This window comes from Eriocheir sinensis, chromosome 12 (assembly GCF_024679095.1).
Source record: "Eriocheir sinensis breed Jianghai 21 chromosome 12, ASM2467909v1, whole genome shotgun sequence".
NCBI lineage: Eukaryota > Metazoa > Arthropoda > Malacostraca > Decapoda > Varunidae > Eriocheir > Eriocheir sinensis.
Genome location: NC_066520.1, coordinates 21,224,094 through 21,243,330, shown reverse-complemented (window position 1 = coordinate 21,243,330; position 19,237 = coordinate 21,224,094). Strand labels below are relative to the sequence as shown.

Below are 19,237 nucleotides of genomic sequence, written 5' to 3'. Positions count from 1 at the left end.
AGCTTAAGACAGACCAATAATGCTCAGAGTAGAAGGGGGCAGATATTTGTTATAGAATCATAAGGGGTATGTGTCTTGATGGATGTGTCCAGTTCTCAGGCGCAAAATCTGAGGTTTTAAGGCATGGAAAGACAATAGGTTCCGTTTCTCTAATCACAAGTAATATAAAGATCAAAGGTAAAGAGTCTCACAAAATAAAACCTCGAGTTGTGTGGGTCTGTGGGTCTCGGGAATTATAAATATACAAGAGCTGTTGATGGTGAGGTTTCGATGGGTCGATGAGTACTAATACCTTTCTTCTCGACGCGGTACAGCTTGGTGTCGTCGCCCATGAGGTCGGACACGCCATGGGGTTCGCGCACGAGCAAAGTCGTCCAAATCGTGACGACTATGTGGTCATCAACCTTGAAAACATCGATTCTGATAGACAGTTTAACTTCGACAAATACAGCACAACCTTTATTAACGACCAGAATATTGAATATGACTACTCCTCAGTCATGCACTACGGTCCCACGGTAAGAAACAGCAACTTCACTATGTTCTGATAATCTCTCTCTCTCTCTCTCTCTCTCTCTCTCTCTCTCTCTCTCTCTCTCTCTCTCTCTCTCTCTGTTTCGTTGTTTTCCTTTACTGAAGTCACATTTCTTTCAGGGCTTCACCATCAACGGCAAGACGACCATCTCCACCAAAGACCCACTCGCGCAGCCCATCATCGGCCAGCGCTCGGGACTCTCTCACCGTGACAAGCAGGTGGCTAACATCATGTACGGCTGCATTGGTAAGTCTCTGCTACTGAAGGTTGTTGAAAGGATTTCGAAATCTTAATTATGTACAAGAGTTATTATCACTTCTTGAAGGATCCTTCAAAACTGCAGAGCTTACCAGAGTGCAGAGATCTCTACAAGTGATCATAGACTTCTAGTTGAAACAATCAAACTTCATGTCACAAAAAGAAGAATCTCAAGATGTAACTACACTGTGCTTTCTCTTGAAAAACTGCAAGATTTGGTATGTCCGTGAATATACAATTAAAGTCTCAAATGATTTCGCAATGATTGATTTCAATGTGCTTGACACAACGGAGAATATCGAAAAGAGTCGCGCTGACAGACTTGTTGGATATGAGGACAAACATGAGAGCTCTTCTGAGGTGACACACATGACGGACCCTCCGATCAGACAGCACCCAACTTCCAATTGAAGAAATCCGACACTTTCTGTGATTTCGTTACATGACGAGATCACAGTAGCTATGGAAAGGCTGGGAGGTGGGAAGGAAGCTGATGTTTGTAAACATCAGTGCAAAGCTATTCATAGTTGGAGTCGCGTTCATAATCCGTGGGTTATATGCAGTCTTTATTGCCATTACTGCCGTGTGGCAATCTGGTAACGCTCCTCCTGGAGGGGAATAGTCGCCCCTATCTGGAAACGGAAAACAGCAATAGCAGAATTTAAATTCAGGGCCGCCACCAACCAGTATGAGGTGACAATAGAATTCTATAACTTAAGTGGGAGTGGTGATGTAGCAGTGCAGTAGCTTGTGGCGTTGTAATAAGCCAAGCAATGAGAGAAGCAGCACAACCGATAGAATCTCTCACGTGTAAAAGTACGAATACCAGCTGCCACAAACTGTGCTGGTGGTTGTAGAAGGTTGTCGAAAGTCTTTAAAGCTCTTTAGACGTATCATTTTTTGCTTATGTTATAATAATAATAATAATAATAATAATAATAATAATAATAATAATAATAATAATAATAAAGGAAGTAGCGTGACAATAGGTGGAAAGAACTTGACTTACGTCCACTTCATCGCCTGGCTGCGGCTGGCGACTAGATTTGCATTTTGGTTGTCAAGATGTGATATTTCGCTTGACTTGACTTGCGATAATCTTTTGATCGCAAGTCGGCTTGTCAAGCGAAGTCCATATCAAGAAGCCCGGGAGGCCACTTGACAAACGGAAAAAACGTCAAACAAAACAGACGGCGGCAATACAAACGTAAATATCACTTTATCTTAAACATTTAAAACTTATAACAATAAAACCTTCAGATTGAAAATGGGGCATCAAATCATCAGTTGACCTTAATAGTTACAGTGAGAAAATAAGGACGTAGAGGCGTGAATCAGGATATGTTGTAGCCACTTCTTTAGCAATAATATTACTTTCAGTATTGCTCCCGATGACGTAGATCGTCTCGTAAAAACGCAGTTTCAACATTCCCTAAACCCATCCTTGTCTTACGTTGTTCCGGATCAGCTGAGCCGACTGGCGAACTGTGTTTGGTCCTGCCACAAGGCCGCCATCAGGACACTTCGCTTTGTGACGTAATCCGGGGACAAACAAAACGAACTTTAGTCCCATTTGTGCTTGCAGCAGCCGCAAAGCTGAAGTGGCCAATTATCATAAGTCTGCCGAATTATATTGAAACTGCTGCAAAATGACACATAAATAGGGCGTCTTAATTAGGCTATAAGCAACTTAATTTATACGGTTGAACAAATCTTGTCAAGTTTACCTAACTTTATAATTTCCCGCACTCAATCAAACCTTGAACATAATTCAGCCTAACTTTACAAACTTTATCAAAATATGACATAAGCTAATTGTAAAAAAATAGTCCTTTACTGTATATTCTCGAAATTTTTGTATACTCACTTCTTAAAAAAATAAACAGTGAGGTAACAAATAATGCAAAGACGGTACGCCAAAAAGGGTCATAATGACGCTACCAACATTGAACAAAACTCACACACAAACGTATATTGAATTAGAATATTATTCACTTAATTGCAATACCTTTACAGAAACGAAACTATTTAATATAATGTACACATTTAATATACTGCTACATATGTTTCCATAGGTAAGTGGCTTGCCAAATGCGGCGTGGGTAGTGACCCTTGCCAGAACGGAGGTTATTATGGAGCAAACTGCGCCTGCGTGTGTCCCGCGGGCACATCAGGGACCAACTGTGAGACAGTGACGGGAGGCTACTACGGTGAGTGGATGACACTATGCACATGACTGCAGCTCTCTGAGTCCAGTCTTAAAAAGAGAATTCAGTCAATGTTCCACACCTGTTATTGTTATCAAACAGTGGGTTAGAGTATGTGTTAGCTGTGACATAAACACTAAATATAGAGTCCAATAAAATAAAATGAAAAACTTGCAGCAAGGACAACTAGGATGCTCGACATCAGCTTGGATGGAAGGACAAACAAGACCCCAAAATCCCTTCTGTGTAAAAGAAGCACAACGGTAAAAAAAAATATATATATATAAAAAAAATCAGTAAAAACATATTTTGTAATTATTTTTTTTCAGACGATTTTCAAAACTCCTGCACAGAAGTAATCGAACAGGAGGGTACTATTACCTCACCCAACTACCCCAACAACTATCCGGCAGGTAAGAGAGAGAGAGATATTTACATAGAAAATCAGACCACACAGACCCCATGGTCCAGACTAGGTGGTCTGTCCTTAAACCTAAGTGATTTTACATTAATCAGATGGCTCCAAAACGTTGCTTTTCTACTCTAGTTAATATTAAGTTCAAGGAAGTGACGGTCGAGCTTGTTTTTAAAGGAGTCAATCGTGTTACACTGGACCACTGATGGTGGGAGCTTATTCCATTCTCGCACTACAACGTTGGTGAAGAAAAATTTGGTGGTCTGAATTTACTTGTCTACATTTGAGTTTTGTGCCATTGTTCCTCGTTCGCAAAGTGTCATCGATCATAAACAATTTTGTTCTGTCTACATTCGTGAAACCATTAAGTATTTTAAAACATTCGATCAGTTTTCCTCGGAGGCGACGTTTCTCAAGAGAGAACATGTTAAGGGTGGAAAGCCTTTCTTCGTAGGATTTGTTGCGCAAGGAAGGGATCATTTTTGTTGCTCGACGCTGAACACCTTCTAGTTTAGCAATGTCCTTTGCATGGTGGGGAGATCAAAACTGTACCGCATATTCCAAGTGGGGTCTGACTAAACTATTGTAGAGCGGAAGTATTACATCTTTATTTTTGAATAAAAAGTTTCTTTTAATGAAGCCCAACATTCCGTTCGCTTTATTTGCTGCATCGATGCATTGATGTGAGAATTTGAGGTTTGACGCGATTTTAATCCCCAGGTCCTTAACGCATTGAACACTTGTGAGTTTAACGCCGCGTATTTCGTAATCGAACTTCTTATTTTTTGTTCCAATTTGAAGGACCTGGCACTTGTCTACGTTAAAGGGCATCTCCCATTTATCCGACCAAGCTGAAATTTTGCGCAAATCCTCTTGGAGGCTTTGCCTGTCTTCGTCAGTGAGAACCGAGTTACCAATCTTTGTGTCGTCTGCAAATTTACTAATGCGATTATTGAGTCCAACATCCACGTCGTTGATGTAAATAATGAAGAGCACTGGGCCAAGAACCGAGCCCTGAGGGACGCCACTAGTGACCGGTGCCCACTCTGAGTTAAATCCGTCAATCACAACTCTTTGTTGTCTGTTGCTCAACCAATTCGCGATCCATTGGTTTACTTGACCGTCAATGCCTATTTGTTTTAATTTATAAAGTAATTTATGATGTGGGACTTTATCAAACGCTTTCTGGAAATCAAGATAGACTACGTCCACTGATTTGGTTACGTGATAAATTGAGAAGAGATCGTTATAAAAGGTCAGTAGGTTTGACAGGCAGGATCTTTTGTTACGGAAGCCATGTTGTGAATTCCCAATTAATGAGTGGCTTTCGAGGTAACTCACAATTTTGTCTCTAATTATGCTCTCGAGTAGCTTACCTACAATTGAAGTTAGACTAATGGGTCGGTAGTTACCTGGTATTTTTTTGTCTCCTTTCTTAAAAATCGGTGTCACGTTAGCCTTTTTCCAATCCGAAGGGACGATGCCTTGTCGCAAGGACATATTGAATACGGTAGTGAGGGAGGAGAGTATTTCGCTCTTAGTTTCTTTAAGCAGAATAGGATATACTTTGTCGGGTCCGGGACTTTTATTTGTTTTAAGTGAATGGAGAGCTTTAAGGACTTCATCGGTTGTTATTTCAAAATTAGGCAATGCATGCTCGAGATTTACAATAGTATTGGTGTTGTTGGTAGCGAGAGGAAGACTGTTAGTATTAAACACCGAGGAAAAGTAATTGTTTAAGAGGTTTGCAATGTGTTGGCTGTCAGTCACTAGTGCACCGTCGCTGTTTGTTAAAGGTCCAATACCACTTTTGATCGCCTTTCTGTTGTTTATGTAACTGAAGAAAGATTTCGGATTATTTTTAAAGTTGGCTGCAATATTTTCTTCATATCTACAATTTGCCTGACCTACTAGTCTTTTTACTCGTCGCCTGGCATCATTATAAAGTCTAATGTTTTCGGGCGTGTTTTGTTCTCTCTTTAACGTGTAAAACAATTTTCTCTCATTGACTGATTGTTTAATTTCGCTATTAAACCACGGTGGGCTTTTATTAGTGTTAATTCGCTTCTCGCACAAGGGGACGAATGTGTTCTGCTGAGTGAGTAAGTGATTTTTAAAGCTTAGCCAGGCTTCCTCTACGTTGCCGTCATCTGATAGTTGTATTTCTGTTAGTTTTTGTCGGATTTCTACGAAGTTAGCTCTTTTGAAATTGGGCACCTTTACTTTATTTTCAGTCACTGATGACTGAGCTCTAATGTCGACGCGCACTAATTTATGATCGCAAGAACCGAGGTAGCAGAGAGAGAGAGAGAGAGAGAGAGAGAGAGAGAGAGAGAGAGAGAGAGAGAGAGAGAGAGAGAGAGAGAGAGAGAGAGAGAGAGAGAGAGAGAGAGAGAGAGAGAGAGAGAGAGAGAGAGAGAGAGAGAGAGAGAGAGAGAGAGAGAGAGAGAGAGAGAGAGAGAGAGAGAGAGAGAGAGAGAGAGAGAGAGAGAGAGAGAGAGAGAGAGAGAGAGAGAGAGAGAGAGAGAGAGAGAGAGAGAGGAGAGAGAGAGAGAGAGAGAGAGAGAGAGAGAGAGAGAGAGAGAGAGAGAGAGAGAGAGAGAGAGAGAGAGAGAGAGAGAGAGAGAGAGAGAGAGAGAGAGAGAGAGAGAGAGAGAGAGAGAGAGAGAGAGAGAGAGAGAGAGAGAGAGAGAGAGAGAGAGAGAGATAGAGAGAGAGAGAGAGAGAGAGAGAGAGAGAGATAGAGAGAGAGAGAGAGAGAGAGAGAGAGAGAGAGAGAGAGAGAGAGAGAGAGAGAGAGAGAGAGAGAGAGAGAGAGAGAGAGAGAGAGAGAGAGAGAGAGAGAGAGAGAGAGAGAGAGAGAGAGAGAGGAGAGAGAGAGAGAGAGAGAGAGAGAGAGAGAGAGAGAGAGAGAGAGAGAGAGAGAGAGAGAGAGAGAAACTACTCCGCTCTTTTTACCCAAACAGCCAAATGCGTCAAGTGGATCAAGGCTCCGAGCTGTCACGTCCCCAAGCTGACCTTCTCTGATTTCGAGATGTACAGAAAGAACGCTTATTGTTCTGGAAATAGCTGCTGCTACTTCGATGCCCTGGAGATAAGAAAAGATAATATGAACTACGGAGACGTGTAAGTATAATGGAAGAGGAGGTAGAGGATTAGGATTAGGAGGAGGAGGAGGAGGAGAGAGGAGGAGGAGAGAGGAGGAGGCGGAGAGAGGAGGAGGAGGAGAGAGGAGGAGGAGGAGAGAGGAGGATGTTGAGAGAGGAGGAGGAGGAGAAAGGAGGAGGTTGAGAGAGGAGGAGGAGAGAGGAGGAGGAGGAAAGAGTAGGAGGAAAAAGACCAGAAGGAGGAGGAGGAGGAGGAGGAGGAGGAGGAGGAGGAAAAAGAGCGGGAGTGGGAGGAGGAGGAGGAGGAGGAGGAGGAGGAAACATGGAAACATGGAAATGCAGGCAACAGAAAGCTTATTGGCTCATTACGAGGTTCCCCGCTCTGTTGATTTTATCTGCTCAACAGCAACTTAGTGCCCGCAGAGCAGATGAAAGCAGCTCGATATTCAGTGTACTCCCGTCGCAATGAAATGACGGTCGATTCGATTTTTGAAGGAGTTGATGGTATTCGCATTCACTACTTCTGAGGGAAGATTGTTCCAGTGGTTGATGACTCTGTTTGAGAAGAGACTCCTGCCAATGTCTGTGCTACATCAATTCGATTGAATGGGTAAGCCATTATTACTAGTTCTTGAGTTTGTTTGCTATTCAAAGAACTTTGAGTGATCGACGTTGTTGAACTTATTCAGGTACTTGAAGATTTGAATCATATCCCCTAGTAGGCGCCTTTTCTCCAGTGTAAAGAGATTAAGTCGCTTGAGTCTTTCCTCGTAAGGTTGAGCCCTGAAATCATTTTCGTGGCGTGTCGTTGAACTCTTTCCAGTAATTCGATGTCCTTTCGGTAGTTAGGAGACCAGAACTGCACCGCATACTCGAGGTGCGGTCTTACCATGGAATTGTACAAGGATTAGCATTACATCTGGCGTTTTACATTCGAAGTTCCTCGCTATGAACCCGAGCATAGTGTTGGCTTTGTTATATGCTTTCTTACAATGCTTCACTTGTTTCAGGTCACTGCTGATAGTGACTGCAAGGTCCGTTTCCTCCTGCACCGACAACAGAGGTTTTCCATGCATGATGTTACTATTTCTGGATCCAATGTGCATGACTTTGCACTTGTCAACATTGAAGGACATTTGCGACTTTTCAGACCATTCGATGATTTGATTAAGGTCCTTTTGGATGATTTCGCAGTCGGTCTTTGTGAGGGCCTTTCCACCTACCTTGGTGTCGTCACCAAATTTCGATACGGAGGATTTCAGTCCTGTTTCAAGGTCGTTGATATATATGATAAAGAGGATGGTCCCAGCACCGACCCCCGAGGCACTCCACTCGTAACTGGAAGCCACTCGGAGCCCTGTCCGTTGAGTAGCATTCGCTGTTTTCTGTCGGTTAGCCAATATCTTATCCACGAGATCAGATTAGCTCCAATACCCGCAGATTGTAGTTTCTTAAGAAGTCGCTCGTGTGGTACTTTGTCGAAGGCTTTCTGGAAGTCCAGGTAAATTACATCACTGGGAATGTGATCGTCCCAGTTCTTGTATATACCCCGAAAGAAGTCCAATATATTAGTTAGGCAGGAGCACTTCTTTCTGAAACAGTGCTGGTTATCGAAAATTATATTATTGTCTTCTAGAAACTGAACAAGTTTGTCTCTAATAATCTTTTCGAGTATTTTGCCTGGCACTGATGTCAGACTTATGGGCCTGTAGTTTAATGCAACGCTTTTGTCTCCTTTTTTGAAAATCGGGGTGACGTTCGCCATCTTCCAGTCTCCTGGGACCTTGTTTAGTTGTACTGACCGGTTGAATATGTTAGTGAGTGGTTGAAGCATTTGCTGTTTGAGTTCTTTTAATAACCGCGGGGACAAACCGTCGGGTCCCGTTGACTTGTTCGTGTCGAGTTTGTCCAAGTACTTCTTCACTTCTCGGTCGCACATTGTGTTAATTTCCAGGGGCGTGATCCCCCTCGGAGGGTGGCCCTCGGGAATGGTTTCGATGTCCTCGATTGTGAATACGGATGCGAAGTTACTGTTGAGGATTCTGGCCATGTGCTTACTGTCCTGAGTTAGAGATCCGGTCTCATCTTCTAGGGGACCAATATTGGACTTAACTTTCTTTTTTGTCCTGATGTAAGTGAAGATTTTTTTTTGGAGTTGGTCTTGATTTCGCGTGCTATTTGTTTTTCATAGCTGCGTTTACTACTCCAGATAAGAGTGCGACAAGCTCTGAGGCTGGTGTGATACTGAGCACGGGTTTCGGCCGCGTCATTCTCCTTCATTAAGTTATAACCCATTTTTTCTAGTTTACTGCCCTTTTTATTTCTCTGGACATCCACGGTGGATCCACGGTGCCATTCACTCGCCTAGATTTCGTAGGCACTGTTGCCTTTTCTACCTGCAACAACTTGTCTTTGAAGATGTTCCACGCATTGTCGACTGTATTGTCGGTGAGGTTAAGTTGGTCCCAGGTTGCGGGGGGAAGCAACTCACGGGCCAAGCTGAAATTCGCTTTTTTGTAATCTGGAATCACTGAAGTATTACCTACGAGTTTGTGGCCAATGTTGACATTAAAACGGATTAAGTGGTGATCGCAACCACTAAGTTTCTCACCAACTACACAGTCGCGAATGAGGTCGGGGTCGCTTACTAATACCAGATCCAGCAGATTGTTTTCTCTCGTTGGTTGAGTTACAACTTGCGTGAGGAACGAATCCTCCACCATTTCTATGAGCCTGCTACCCTCTTGATCTTTAGTCAACAAGCCCCAGTCAACGTTAGGACAGTTAAAACCGCCTATTATTATTGCTTCTTTGCTTTTGTTAGAGAGTGAAGCTCTTCGTACAGGGCAGTGTTGTCGGCTGCCTGTTGTTTGGGGGGCCTGTATACGATTACAAGTGTCTTTTTTTTCTTATTATTATTCGTGCTTATTTCCACATAAACGGAATCATATTTATCTGCGTCCCGTTTGTCTATTTCTACGGAAGACAACGAACTTTTCACGTAGCATATTACGCCACTCCCTTTTTTGTACGTTCGGTTTTTGTGAAAGCTTTCATAACCTGGGAACGACAGTTCAGATACTAAGTGTGCAGAATTGGCCCAAGTCTGTGATGGCTACTACATCCGGTTTTTCTGTTGCAATATATGCACTAATTTCGGCCCTTTTGGGGAGGAGGAGGAGGAGGAGGAGGAGGAGGAGGAGGAGGAAGAGTGTCTGCCCTGTTAAAACCTTCAACATCCTGTACGTAGTATCGAGAACCCGTTAGCTACGTTCATTCTGCTTGGCGTGTTGAGCTCCCTCCTTTCCCAACACCTTCCAAGAGTCTACAGGTTGGTCAGGAGAGGATCACGATGCTTGCTGGGGATGAGCTCACTCGCTAGTTCTCGGCCGTCAGCACTCTTACATTTTTTCCCTAACCAGCGAAACTCTAAAAGGAAGTCCTTGTTAGGTTGCAAAGACAACCAGCAGAAAGAGGGGGGGGGGGGGGGGCACATCCATTCACGTCCACTTACTGAGCCCTCTGAAGTTTGTAGTACATTGGCTTGCTTAAAATCTTTCCATGATATCCATCAAAATAAATCTAATCGTTTTTTTCTCCTCTTGGTAGTTACTGTGACAAAGACATTAGTGTCGGCCAGGCCATCACCGGCGCCAATCAGGAAATGATCCTCTTCTTCAGGACGATATCTACTTACCACAAGGGATTCTCTGCGGAATTAACCTTCGTGCCTAAGGAGGGCTGCAGGTAAGTGATAAAAGGATGGCAGGGGATTTTATGCAGTAGAATTATATATATATATATATATATATATATATATATATATATATATATATATATATATATATATATATATATATATATATATATATATATATATATATATATTTATATATATATATTTATATATACATATTTATATATACATATTTATATATACATATTTATTTATATATATATATATATATATATATATATATATATATATATATATATATATATATATATATATATATTTTTTTTTTTTTTTTTTTTTAAAACAAAGGAGGCAGCTCAAGGGCACACACAAAAAAAACAATAATAAAAAAAAGCCCGCTAATCGCTGCTCCCATAAAAGAACTAGAAGAGGTGGCCAAAAGCAAGGTCAAATTCGGGAGGAGAGGTGTCCTGATACCCTCCTCTTGAAAGAGTTCAAGTCGTAGGCAGGAGGAAATACAGATGAAGGAAGATTGTTCCAGAGTTTACCTGTGTGAGGGATGAAAGAGTGAAGAAGCTGGTTAACTCTTGCATAAGGGGTTTGGACAGTATAGGGATGAGCATGAGTAGAAAGCCGTGTGCAGCGGGGCCGTGGGAGGGGGGGAGGCATGCAGTTAGCAAGTTCAGAAGAGCAGTCAGCGTGGAAATATCGATATAAGATAGAAAGAGAGGCAACAGCGCGGCGGAATTTAAGAGGTAGAAGACTATCAGTGGCTAAAAAGTTTCTAATATTCGTTATCTGATTATTAGCAATCTACTTTCTACCTCAAGTTCTATTAACGCTTTCATTGATTTATATTTCAGTAATCCCGTCACAACAGCCAAACCCGCCACAACATCCAAACCCGCCACAACATCCAAACCCGCCACAACATCCAAACCCGCCACAACATCCAATCCAGAGACAACATCCACCCCAACGACAGTAGAGACGACCACTGAGGCGTCAGGACCTAGCTGTTTACTTGAAAACAAAGACGGGACGTATTACTGGAGTTCCCCCAATTTTGGCAGCGGCGACTACCCTAGCAACTCCTTCTGTGGGTTGTCGGCAACAGGGGTATGTCTTTAGATTACCAGCTTCATGAAAGTGAAAACGCCGACCTAGTCTAGTCACTTACTTTAGAGTAATTAAGCATCAAATGACACGTTAAAACTATTACAGTTCACCTTCTCTACAAAAAGGTGATTAGTATTTACTGTGTTACTGTTCCTTATCATTGATACGGATGCTGTGGTCAATAAACAGTCACATGAATGACATCAGTAAACCTAAATAAATAACTGTTCACATCTCGCTAATGGCATCAGTGGATGATTAGCCATGATGATACCCAAACATCATTCGTAGAAGAGGAAACGAAGTTTTCAAAAGTCTTGTCTTTACTGTCATTCTTGCAGCGTTTAAAAATGGGCATAGTTTTTCTCATAACTTCGTATCTACACCAGCTTTACTTATATTAGGTTATTATATATTGCAAAGATTATAATAGATTATTCTATATTTCAAATAATGCGTTGTCATTTATTTTAGCAAAGCCCTGCTTCAATCACACTGGAGAGCTTCAAACTGCAGAGAAAAGTTAGTAGGCAGTGTGTGGACTATGTGAAGCTTACTCGCGAGTTCAGCAGAGTTAGAACGTGAGTAACGTGTGTTGGGGGAAGGGGGGGGTGGGGTTGATAATATACGGTAAATAAAATTATGAAAACTTCACTCACATGACGCTACTATTAATATCAACAGGTTCTGTGGGTCTAAATCAGTAAGAACGTTTACATCGACATCTTTCAACTTCCAAATGGAATTCATCAGCGACGACTCCATCAATAAAGCAGGCTTCAACATAGCAATTAAGGCTGGAGCCTCAGACTGTCACAAGGTAAGATAACTAAAGAAGGGAAGTTTAATCTTACCTTTAATTTGCAACACTAAAATTCTGCACTTTCATAGTAAGAGCAGGTAAAGTTGGGAGCATGTTCTACGGCTGCGCACGGCGGTGGTCCTCATCTGCGTCCCATTGGCTCTCTGAGCCTGTGGCGGAAGGGAACCGTTAACCAGACACAGGGACTGCGGCGAATAGGATGAAACTGAGCTGGTAATGCGTTGTGAAGCGATTGCTCATTATTATTAAAACCTTTATAAAAAAAAAAAAACGGGTCAAAGCACCAACTATTCGATGATGACAAAGTTGTATGTTGACGCTGGATATATAAAACTTTCATGTTAAAAGAACGATCTAAAAGTTTCGGATGAGACGAAGTTGCCGACACCCAAACTGGACCACAGCACTCTAATAACTGCAAAATTAAAGAAAAAAATATAAATATTGAAAATAGCCCTGCATTTCCTGAAGAGACCAGTCTTCTGGGAAATTAAAAGCAATTTTCTTAATATAATTCTGAAAGGTCAACTCGGAATCTAATGTTACCCCGAGTAATTTTAAGGAGTTCCGGAAGTGAACTACTTGGGTGTCAATTAAGATATCAGGATATGGTGAATCGGCAGTCCTCGTGCGGCTAAAAAAATATACTACTAGTCTTGGCAGGATATAACTCCATTAGTTTCTTTCTTTTTTCTAGCTTTAAAAAAGAGATGACGTATGATGCCTGTTACTCATTGCTTAGCTTGAGTAAATACAGATGATACATTCAAGTCAGGCCAAGCTAACAAACTATTTGGAAGTCCATTTCATGAGTATTTCATATTTCAAAGCCATTATACTTCGCGTATCTTTCGCAGACACTGAGTCCAGCTGCAGGTGAGACTGGAACGATCTCCATTTCTTCGAAGCAAAGAGCTTGTGAATACCGCATCTTGGTGAGTATATATATTATAAAACAAAAGATAGTTGATGTTCCGTTTCTTTGCTTCTTTATCTGTTATTAAGTCGATGCATATGACGAGGCTAAATTCATTTATAATTTTCAATCATCATTTGAATATCTTCTACTATATCTCTTCCAAAACCTAAATTTTTAATCGAATGTTAGGACTGGCAGGATACTCTGATTGTACACCTTTTTTCTATCTCTTTTTCTATGCTTACCAAAAGCACCTCATCCCATTTCTATTCTCTTTCTGATTTTGTTCTAGATGTGTGTATTCCTCTACTCTCTCAAGTGTTTCGTTTCCGGTCATTATTTCTGCATTTCCAACAGACTATCAAACATTACCTTTGTTTTCTCAATATCCATCTTTAGACTTTCACACTCTCTCTGTGCGGATTTCTTTGATCTTTCTTTGTAAGTTTCCTCATAATCCATTAGTAAAACAATTTTATCTATGAATTTAAGGTTGCTAAATACTTACCGTTTATCTTGATTTCCATGTTATCCAACTTTAAATTCGTAACTACTCATGTGCAAGGCATGAATAATTTTGGTCATATTGTGTAACTTTGCCTCACGCTTTTCTTTATCAGAATTTTCTCTTTTTCTTGTCATGGATAACGGTTATCATGCGGTCTCTGTCTTTCAACACATTTCTGTGCGGTTTATCTATGCCCTACCCCCTGAATGATGAACTTCTGAGCCATACATGGTAGTTTATTGACTCACAATTTAAAAAAAATCTTGGTTGATGTCGTTGATGTTGTATGTTGTTGAGCTTACACTACAAAATCCAGCTTGCTTTCTTAAAATCTTGGTGAAAAGTTTGTAGGTTATATGGATAAGACTAATTGGGCGATAGTTCTCTAAGTCTTTTATGTCGCCCTTTTTTAAATAATTATTGTAATGGGGCCATTATTCCAGGCTCCAGGAACTGTCACTGCAAATATTTGAATACACATTTGAGCTCGTTTCTGAAATTTGAAACTGCCTAAATTTTTTATTATTATATTACCTAAGCTACCTGATGCTTCATCCCTACCTAATCCTATCAAGTCTTTCTTTATTTCATCCACGGCCACACTGGGAACTTCCATGTTCAACAAATCGTTTCCCTCGTCGCCATCATCCAGCCCACCTTCATCACTGTACCCTTTACTGTAGATTTTTACTTCCTCATCCGTAACTATTTTTTTCAAACTTTTTATAGCATTGCCACATGTCTCTTTTAATGCAAACAACTGACGTCTGCCAATACCAAATGCCTCTTGGTTGATATTGAGCTTCTGCCATTCAATACAGTTTCTTCGATATTAACCCGGTAGCTGCGGGGATCATGTTTCTCAATGGTCCCTCTAAGCGAGAAAAATGAAAAAAAATCATCACTCCCACAAACCATTTCATAATATGTATCAAAGCATTTGTGATCAGTTTATGTATCATCTATTTTGGAGGGTTTATTCGATTCGGCTCGTCGTTGGTACACGGTAAAGCCACAAATTTGGCCCGTCGCTGCTACCGGGTTAACCATGTTCAATTTACAGATCTCACTAACTTTCCTAAAGTTGGTAAGTTTTGTCAGTTCTACCAACTCCATCCCGTCTCTACGAGCTTTCACTTTATCTTCTTAATGAGATCTTTTGTTTCCTTCGATAGTTTAGTTTGATGTAACTGCTCACTGCAGCTTTCCCTCCGATTTCTAGTACTTACTCCATTACTATCGTTTTTAATTTGTCATTTGTTCATCTTTATCAGTCCCACCAGTAATCTTAATCTGCTTTTCTATATCTACTAATCTGGCAAATTTTCTCTTATCCAAAGGCTCCTGATGGACATCAAGTGCGTGTTGACGAGGTTGAGCCAAAGGTTCGTAAGTCTTCGAACTGTGTAAAGGACTGGATTCTGCTCAACGGCAAAAGTGAAAGCATGTACCCCAAGGACACCAGCGAGATCATTTGTGGGTGGGCTAAAGTCACGTCTCCCATGACATCAACAACCGGAGAAATGTACGTGGGATACAAGGGGAGCAGGAGGAGCCGCGGCTTCCAGCTCACGTACACCATCGTTTAGAACTATGGTGGCCAAATCTTCTTTCACATATGACATGAACGATCTGACCCAGGTAATATCTTTCGATATTAAAGATTTTCTATGTCATGTCACTAGTGGCTAGAGTTTCTTACCTCTTTGTGGTACAGTTTCTAACTCCATATTACTACTACGGTCAAGGGTCCACCAAAGTTTATATTACTGAATAGAAGTTTGTAAGTCGTATTATATAAAATATCCTTATTGAGAAAATATTACTGAGCTCAGCACTGCGGCTGTTTTCCAGAAGCTACCTGGGAACAAAAATAATAAACTTCTGATGCAACATATTTCTCTAGTTTATTTTTTCCATTTATAACTTGTCTGTCTATCTGTATGCCTGCCTGTCTGTCTGTATGTATGTATGTATGAATGTATGTATGTATGAATGTGTTTCCTTGTCTGTCGGTCTGTTTGATTTTGTCAACCGTCTGATTAATCTTTAGAGCAAAAGGGAGTACATTCTGCAATGAATGAAAAAAATACATGGTTCATGATGCACCCCCAACCCTCTCAGAAGAAAAAGAGCAAAGGTGTTATAAATGATGAAATATACTCTCCAGCGTTATATCGGTTTGACAATCTTGAGCCACATTAAAGCAAAATAAATAAATATATTAACTAATTGAATAATAAGGAGTGGTAGGCAAACTGTTCTATAGCATTCCTATAACGGATAAGTCAACCGATACTGCCGGAAAGGACTTTGGGCGGATAGGGCAGCTGCGTCGGAGCTTGCTCGGGAGGACCGCCGAGAGATTGGGCGGCGAGTGAGTGAAGCGACGCGCCTCCTGGTGTATTCTCCCCATTAGTTAGTTAGTTAGTTAGTATATGTGTGTGTGTGTGTGTGTGTGTGTGTGTGTGTGTGTGTGTGTGTGTGTGTGTGTGTGTGTGTGTGTGTGTGTGTGTGTGTGTGTGTGTGTGTGTGTGAGAATGTGTGTGTGTGTGTGTGTGTGTGTGTGTGTGTGTGTGTGTGTGTGTGTGTGTGTGTGTGTGTGTGTGTGTGTGTGTGTGTGTGTGTGTGTGTGTGTGTGTGTGTGTGTGTGTGTGTGTGTGTGTGTGTGTGTGTGTGTGTTTGTGTGTGTGTGTGTGTGTGTGTGTGTGTGTGTGTGTGTGTGTGTGTGTGTGTGTGTGTGTGTGTGTGTGTGTGTGTGTGTGTGTGTGTGTGTGTGTGTGTGTGTGTGTGTGTGTGTGTGTGTGGGGGTGGGGGCTGAGAAGTAACAAGAGCATTACAAGATGTTATACTTTTAATACAAAAAAAAAAACATGATAAAATTAATCTGAGTAAAACCATAATTAATAAGACAAAAATAAATCGTTTCAAGAAGTTCAGACGGTGCAGACGAAAGCGCGCGCGGTATGTCAGAAAACTCCTGTCCTCAAAACGAGAAAGGCGAGCTCCAGCCCTCAGTGTCTCGCGAGCCATGGCGGAGGTGGGAGGTCTCGCTAGTGGAGGAGGTGCCTTCCCCACAATCCTACAGGCTAACGTGAAGTCTTTGGCCGGCAAAACGGACGACTTGAAGAAGCGAATGGAGGAGAAGGACGTGGATGTCTGTGCCGTCACAAATGGAAGGATGAAGAACGCGGATGAAGCAAAAATTCCAGGATACAGCCTGTGGGGAACGGGCAAAGGCGACGTGGCACTCTATGTCCGCGATGCTGTGACCTCCACCAAGCTGCCCATCCACGTTCCCGACGGCATGGAGGTGATGTGGGTGCGGATCGATCCCAGAGGTCTGCCTGGGGACGTTTCCTGCATGGTATTCTGCGTCGTGTATCATCCGCAAACCCTTACCTCTGGCCACACCCCGCCGCTGGTCAGCCACCTCATCGATGTAGTGGCAGGAATCTACAGTCGAGAGCCAGACACTGGAATCGTTATCTTGGGCGTGTTCAGAGACTTCCCGGAGCATAAACTGCCTCTGGACCTCAACCTACAGCTGGTGATGAATAGGCCGACCCAGCGCGACGGCGACTTCCTCGTCACAAACTTGTCCCAATACTACAATAAACCAAAGATCCAGCGACCCATTGCCTCCTCCCCCCACAAGTCTATATACTGGGTGCCGAAGTAGCCTCGCCGGTGTATTTCATCAGAAGGTGTCGCCTAAAATCTTGGTCAAACCTGAAGACCCGACAAAGATGCACACTTTTGATTTTTTTTTTTTTAGTGACTTACTATAAAATACTGCATCTGATACATCAATATTGTCCATTATATCTGCTTGTGATCTGGTCACATATTTTCTTCCTTCATAATGTGTTCTTGGGGAGAAATGTAAAAAACAATGGTTTGTGATGAATTACTCTCGAATCTCTGCGGCACTGACACACTATGTAACAAATATACAGATCAAAATAGGTTATTCTGCTAAAACCAAGCACTCCCAGTGTCACCTTTAAGCAATGAATCTTATTATATTTTAGCTACAAATGACTATGGGAAGTTCATGGTGATCCTTCTTGTCAGGTGCTGATACGCACGAGAACTAAGATAAAAAGCAAGTTCAACCCATCATCATTGTGTTTCCTGCATATCACGACCAGCTATGATGTGGTCGACGCCTCCATTTATCGATCAAAAAATGTTGCAGCCTCTCTGGTTTTGCACCACTGTTGTCCCTCCGCTCGTATCTGTCAGCAATAGTCAGTGTCATCTGTGAGGTGGTGAGGAAAGATGCAGATGTGATGTGTGTGTGTGTGTGTGTGTGTGTGTGTGTGTGTGTGTGTGTGTGTGTGTGTGTGTATCTATATATATATATATATATATATATATATATATATATATATATATATATATATATATATATATATATATATATATATTCTCCAAGTATAGCATATATTCCGCTGTCGAAATCCGTACCCATGTGCAATATGGTATCGCTTATTTTATAACAAACCCTTGTAATCGTGCTGTCTCGGTGTAACACACACACACACACACACACACACACACACCTTCGTGGTTAAGTGGATAACGCTCCCTAACGCCAACTGGTGAGCTGAGGTTCGAGCCTTGCTCAGGTCAAAAAGTTTTACGCCGAGATATGGTTACTGCCTCCCCTTGACGGGGGGGATGGGAGGCGGTGCGGTGTATGAGGTTCAAGGTGTAATCATAAATCGATCCAATCAGGACAAGGATGTTATTCCGGAGGGGGGGGGGGGGGTACTGACTAGCGATCACGAGTCCGGCAAGTGACCAGACCGCTGGTGAATGTCACACACACACACACACACACACACACACACACATACACGCATGCGCGCAAGCATATACATTATGAACTACATAATGATCGCATATATATTATGAGCCTAGAGAAATGAAATATATAAATTAATTAATTATTGAAGATTCTTTTCTTAGCCTTCACAGCCGTCTTGTGTGTGTGTGTGTGTGTGTGTGTGTGTGTGTGTGTGTGTGTGTGTGTGTGTGTGTGTGTGTGTGTGTGTGTGTGTGTGTGTGTGTGTGTGTGTGTGTGTGTGTGTGTGTGTGTTCCCCAACGCTCATGACGTGCCGCTGTTTGCGTAGTAACATTAGCGTCTCCCCAAAGTCATTCTCCACGTGGAGAGTTTTATGGTTATTGTGTTGCATGTCTGCAGCGGGTCTGAGGAAATATGGCGTCGCTATAGCCATTACTACATTCTCGCGCTAATTATCGTCACTTATCCGTTGCATGGAAAGGAAGTGAAAGTGTAAAAATTATCAGGAAAGTTGTGGCGGGTGGGCGGAGTGACGCTGCAGCAGTCTGCTGTACAGCCGCTGTATTACCCACTATTTGAATTTCGTGTCTGATAGCGTGATTCATTCACACAAATTCGCATCACTGTATGTGTGTGTGTGTGTGTGTGTGTGTGTGTGCTCAGTCACGGTTATGGAAACCTTACTCCGTCATTCTTCCCTGTGGTAGTAAGAAAGTAGACAGTAAATAAACGATTATGCAGACGGATGAAATGGTAGAAAAAAGTGGGAAGCTACTGCTATGAAGTGGTGATTAAAGTGCACACATGACGAAGACGAGTACCAAGGAGTAGGCGA

The 19,237-nt window shown here is 42.0% G+C and overlaps 1 protein-coding gene across 3 annotated transcripts in view; it reads left to right on the top strand.

Annotated features, from left to right (window-relative positions):
* The window catches only part of LOC126997609 (protein SpAN-like), a 25,633-nt gene extending 10,148 nt beyond the window's left edge, over window positions 1–15,485 (top strand). For all 3 annotated transcript variants that reach the window (XM_050858792.1, XM_050858793.1, XM_050858794.1), the window contains 11 exons: window positions 315–518; window positions 655–781; window positions 2,869–3,003; window positions 3,330–3,413; window positions 6,382–6,541; window positions 10,132–10,269; window positions 11,083–11,338; window positions 11,813–11,919; window positions 12,023–12,158; window positions 13,019–13,096; window positions 14,929–15,485. In XM_050858792.1, the coding sequence (XP_050714749.1) occupies window positions 315–518; window positions 655–781; window positions 2,869–3,003; window positions 3,330–3,413; window positions 6,382–6,541; window positions 10,132–10,269; window positions 11,083–11,338; window positions 11,813–11,919; window positions 12,023–12,158; window positions 13,019–13,096; window positions 14,929–15,177 (1,674 nt within the window). In that variant the 3' untranslated portion in view covers window positions 15,178–15,485. The remainder of the gene's footprint in view (window positions 1–314; window positions 519–654; window positions 782–2,868; window positions 3,004–3,329; window positions 3,414–6,381; window positions 6,542–10,131; window positions 10,270–11,082; window positions 11,339–11,812; window positions 11,920–12,022; window positions 12,159–13,018; window positions 13,097–14,928) is intronic.
* Window positions 15,486–19,237: the final 3,752 nt, after the last annotated feature.